Source organism: Lycium barbarum, chromosome 4, assembly GCF_019175385.1.
Source record: "Lycium barbarum isolate Lr01 chromosome 4, ASM1917538v2, whole genome shotgun sequence".
Classification (NCBI taxonomy): domain Eukaryota; kingdom Viridiplantae; phylum Streptophyta; class Magnoliopsida; order Solanales; family Solanaceae; genus Lycium; species Lycium barbarum.
Window position 1 is genome coordinate 133,417,814 of NC_083340.1, and position 5,619 is coordinate 133,423,432.

Consider the following 5,619-nt stretch of genomic DNA (forward strand, 5'->3'; position numbering starts at 1 on the left):
ATGAACAAGTGTCGGCTCCTTAAAAAATATACTACTTTTGAAGGATCCAACACGCACCCGTCAATATTTCTGAAGATTCTGAGCAACATACGAGTGGTTGTGTGGATCACTTCTGTCAACAACTAGATAGTTGCTCTCTTCTGTGTGTGTCCACTCGATTCTTTCAAACATGTCAAAGTTACTGAAAACAAATGATGAGGAATTTTGGCAACATCTTGAATATATAAACCAAAAGGTGAACATATTTCTTAAGCACTAACATAAATCATCTGCATTGTATTTTCTGGTCTAACTTATCGCTCAAATATCATATTTTTCTCCATATTTCCTTCAAAATATTGGAAATTCACCTCCATATCTAAGTCACAGATTAACGGGTAAATCTATGTGTTTAGGTGGATCATTCTGCTATAATAACACATATAAGTTGCTATCAAAACATAATTACATATACAAACAACCAATAGAAAATTAAAAAGAGAAAAAACAGAAATAGAACAGTTCAATACAACAAGCTCAAGCCCATACTAAAGCATAATATTGATCCTGGGATAATACCAACATTACTTATTATACAAAGGCAAGTTGGCTCTTTCAATCTTCAATTAAGTCCGCCGTCTCAGCCTTCTCTTCTGTGCCCTTCTCATTTTCTTGGGAAAAGCACCTTCAAGAAATTCCACAATCCATTTTGGCTTCCGAGCTTTAAACATGAGGCTCCACATGACAGTTCCAACAACAAGTCCACAACTGTAGCCTATGACCACTGATTCCCATGTAAATCCACTCGCAAAATATGAATCATCTTCTTCATCCGGCTCCAATGGGTGAGGAACATGTGATGGATCACTCGTTCCACATTGCTTTGATAAAGGAAAAGCATATAAATCAAGGTTGCCACCATACGAGTCACTTAAAAATGTGGCTAATTGTGAACCTTGAGGAATGGGTCCGACAAGAAAATTCTGAGAGAGGTTTAACTTTTCCTGAAATGTTAGTCTTGTCAATTCCTGCGGAATATTTCCGATGAGCAGATTCCATGAGAGATCTAACACTTCAAGCCTATTCAATTGTCCCAGTTCCATTGGAATATACCCTCTGAAATTGTTATGCGATAAATTGAGTAGCCAAAGTAAGCCAAGATCCATTAGTGCTTTCGGAATCACGCCTTCAAAATGGTTGCTTGAGAGATCTATGGTTGTCATAATTGTGTTGATTCTTTCTAGCTCAATATCCTGGCCTTTGATCACCAACCTCACTGAATCCTCATACATTGCATAAGATGCGTCTAATCCTTCAATATATCTGAACTCACCTTTGTCTGTGTCATTGTTTATCATTGCTTTTAAGTTTTAAAAACTTCTGCGGGAAGTGAGCCATTGAACTCATTATGAGAGAGATCGAAAATCCGCAACTTGGGAAAGCAAAACTTCGGCCTAGTACTTATAGGTCCATGGAACTTGTTAGACTTTAATATAAGGACCAACAACCATTCAAGAGTTCCCAGCCAAGCTGGAAATGTGTCATTTATAGCGTTATTCCCCACATTGAAGATTTCTAAACGGTTACACTTGAGCAACGACATAGGGATAGGGCCTTCAAAACGATTTCCATTCAAGGCAATGGTATACAGCAAAGCGCTTTGAGTACATAATGGTGGAAGACTGCTTGCGAAATTATTTCTTCTCAAGTTGAGAACCTTTACCCAAGTCATGCTTCCCAAGCAATGTGGAACTGATTCATTGAAGTGGTTGTGTGACAAATCCAGCAACGTAAGGTTCTTCAACTTATAGATAGAAGAAGGTAGCCGACCCTGAAGTAAGTTAAATTTAAGATCAAGATAATCTAAACTATGATAATGAAGTTGTTCTATGTGTCCTGTAAGTGAATTATAAGAAAGTTTTAGAAGCAACAATGAGTCCCACCTCATGCCGTTAAACCAGTTAGGGATTGGACCATCAATCTTATTATTAGAAAGATCCAAGTACTTAAGTGTTTTTGAATTTCTCAAGTGTAGAAAAGCCTTTAGTTCCCAAGATGATAAGGACAAATATGCTAGGCTAGGAAAAGTGATATTTACTCCCGCATCCATGTTATTTGATGAAAGGCCAAGGAAGATTAGGTTGAAGAGATTCTCAAGTGATTGAAGAAAAGGACCGCTGAGTTGATTATGACTTAAATCCAAACGCTCTAATGTTGGGTTTGTTTTGAGCTCGTCAGCCACTCTAGTGAATTGATTATGATGGAGATTCAATATATTTAAGGAAGGGAGGCTAAACACCCAAGACGGTATTGTGCCATTCAATGAGTTGTCAGATAAATCAAGAACAACTAGCTCTTGGAGGTTAGAGAAAACATTGGGAATTTCGCCTCCAAGGGAGTTAGATGAAAGATCTAAAAATGTGAGTTGCTTCAAATTAGAGATTGTTGATGGAATATGGCCAGCGAAATGATTACCATGTAAATCTAACTCCCTAATTTGGATTAGGTTGCCAACGGAATTAGGAATCTGGCCAATATCATTTGGGATTGAAGAATAATTCAAGAAATTGTTAGCAAGGTTTAGCCTCTGAAGATGATGAAGTTGGAAGAGGCTGCTGTTAGGATGAATAATTCTATAAAGCTGACTACAACTAAGGTCCAGGCCGATGACACGACCGGTTAACAAGTCACAAGTGACTCCATCCCAAGTGCAGCAATCCCTACTCTCATTCCAAGATGTTGTTTTCGAGAAAGAAGTACGACACTGAGAAAAGTAGTCATCGGAGATTCCAAAGGCTTTCTTAAATTGAAACAAATCAGAAGCTTCACTGGGAGAGCAAAGATGATGCACAGATGATGAAGAAAAGCTTTGACTTAGAAAGACAAAACAGAGAAGTGAATAAAAGAAAAAGAAACTTGCCATTTTCTTTTGTTTGTTTTCAGCAAATAACAGAATGTTTCTTACAAAATCAATTGTCACAATCCTTACATATTTATAGTTATTTCAACACCTCATTTCACAAGAGAGGTTGACTTGAGTTGGGTCAATATAATTAGGATCTGCACCCTTGTATAAGGAACACTTCAGAAAATTTCTACAGATTCTTGTAATAAATTTCCACGATATTTAAAACTATGACCTTTTGGTAGTTGGGGATTTTAATATTAGCAACCAAAATTGAATGAATATCTTGAAGCGTAAATAAATTCAGTAACCTTAAAAGAAATATTGTTCATATATTTAGGGGGTAAATTCCACATATGGTCAAACAACTATGATTTTTTTCCACCAAAGTCACTAACTGTGTATTCTAAGACAAAAGTCACAAAACTTTGCCCTTACTAACACAAAAGTCACATATGCTGGAAAATCCAACTTCCGGTGGGTGATAAGATTTTACTATTTTATTTATTTTTAGTTTAATAGATACAAATTTAATTAAAAAAAAAAAACTTCTGGTGGGAAAATGTTTTGCTAATTGTATGGAGAGGAAATGAGCTACTTCACAACTAAAGAACTTGTGGTCCATGGATGAGAAACAAATTTACAAGATTGATTATTCAGTTGTCGTCCAACTTGTTAGTCATATTTTGAAGTATTCTACAAAGCTTTTCAAAAGGATGGAGAAGACTTAACAAACCATACTCTCTCTATCCTAATTTTCTCTAGTGTTGTGTTCGTTTCGAGGTCATAAACTATTCCCCTGAATTGATTATGTTTGAGCAACAACACGGGTAAGGAAGGGATGCAAAACACCCAACACGAGTTCTGTAGGAAATTATTGCTTGATTAAGTCAAGTGAGAAAAAGACATATTATGTAACTTCAATTCCTTCTCCATCTACTTAGAGTATGTAAGAAAACTCACTCTTTCTTTTTTCCAAAAAAACATGATGCAAAGGATGGGATTTGATTCAAAAATCATGGTTAATCTGATAGGATAGTCGGGTATTCAATGAAAAATAAAAAGATCCGGCAAGGAAAACGGCTTATCGCGATCCAACTAGCACTAATTAATGTGTGGGCGATGACTTCCAAGTCTCAAGTCACTTTGTATAAAGACTCTAGGGCTAATTCTTGATTGTTGATACATGAAACCTTATAATAATTGTCTCGTGAAACTTTGAATAAGTCAAGTTTAGGCCTTGGAATGCAATTTTTTATTGAATAGACGGATCATACTTTAGTATATCCCACAAAAATCTATTTCAAGAATTTCTTTGATATAAATTTTGCTTTTGATCGATAACTCAGTACACAAAAAATAAAAATTATAAGAGACTAGAGATGGTTTTGCATCAGAACTATAAAACTCCTAAGTTAGGATTACCATCTAATTTCACCACAGAGACTGACTTACACCAATATTAATGTTGACGATGGCATCATGCGTAATGCACCCTGTGACGAAAATTTCTGCAGACTTTTCAAAGAAGAAAATTAGACTAGGACGATTTCCAAAAACTGATCATTCAATGGTCCCACGAGAAAGTAGAAATGTGACTGGAGACAAATTTCTGACTTCATATGACATTGGATTCCAACTTGTTAGTGAGATTGAACTATGCTTAACATGTACTTTAAAAAATTTCTGCACCTTCTTCTAACAAATTTCCTAGATAGTGATGGTTTTAGCCGTCTTTTCTACTATCTGTAACTTGTGAATTTGATTGAGGCATTAAATTACAACACAAAAAATCTCTATCACAAGGGAATAAAAAAACAAAATTAACAACATGAAAAATGGTATCTTATAGTTGTTCACAACTAATTGCATGATACCATTGTGCAAATTTGGCATAAGCGTTATATTTAGAATTTTTTTTGCATTGTGCTTTAGCAAGACGTTGTGACTTGGTCTCATTACGTATAACACACACTGCTGGGAAAAAAAATCTACAAAGATAGTTTGGCATATTATTTAATTTTCCTCAGGCTTCTCAAATGATAGAAACAAAGAAATTACATAAAAATTCCCAAACACTAATCATTCAAGGATTCTAAAACTGCAACATACAAGGTTATGCTAATTGTGCGGGATTCTATTACTAAAACAAATACAGAAATATTGTTTCCTTTAAGTTGCCTATCTATTAGAATTTGACAATTAGTAGATAGTGGTGAAAATTATACTTTCATGGATCAGTTCTTTACAGCTAACAACTGTGCTATTCTTGGCCCATCAATCTAATTTTCCACACAACTTTTCAAAGAAAGAAAGTATCTCTTGACTAAGTCAAGTGAGAAAGAGAATGTACAATAAAGACATATGATGTAACTCCAAGTCAATTCTCAGAAGTACTCTAGGGCATCAAATTAAAAATAAAAAGATCTAGTAAAGAAAATGCCCTACTAGCACTAATTAATTTGTGGACGATAACTGCAAGCCTCAAGTCAATTTAGAAACACTCTAGGGCTAATTCTTGGTTGCTGGTACATAATCCTTACAATAATTGTATCGTAAAACTTTGAATAAGAGTTGTAATAAAAGGACTTCAGAAGTATTGGTACAATCTTAAGAGAATAAAGAGATACATGTCTCATTTAACATAATTTGGGTTCCGCGGATCAAAGTATACATTCGTCAAGTCAAATTTAGCCCTTGGAGTACGATTTTGTATGAATAGACGGATCATACTC

General features: G+C 35.2%; 1 protein-coding gene across 1 annotated transcript; it reads right to left on the bottom strand.

Moving 5' to 3' along the window:
- Positions 1 to 1,342: 1,342 nt before the first annotated feature.
- On the bottom strand, positions 1,343 to 2,902 carry LOC132637813 (receptor-like protein Cf-9). The gene has a single exon (XM_060354845.1). The coding sequence runs from the start codon at positions 2,900 to 2,902 to the stop codon at positions 1,343 to 1,345; it is 1,560 nt and encodes a 519-aa protein (XP_060210828.1).
- Positions 2,903 to 5,619: the final 2,717 nt, after the last annotated feature.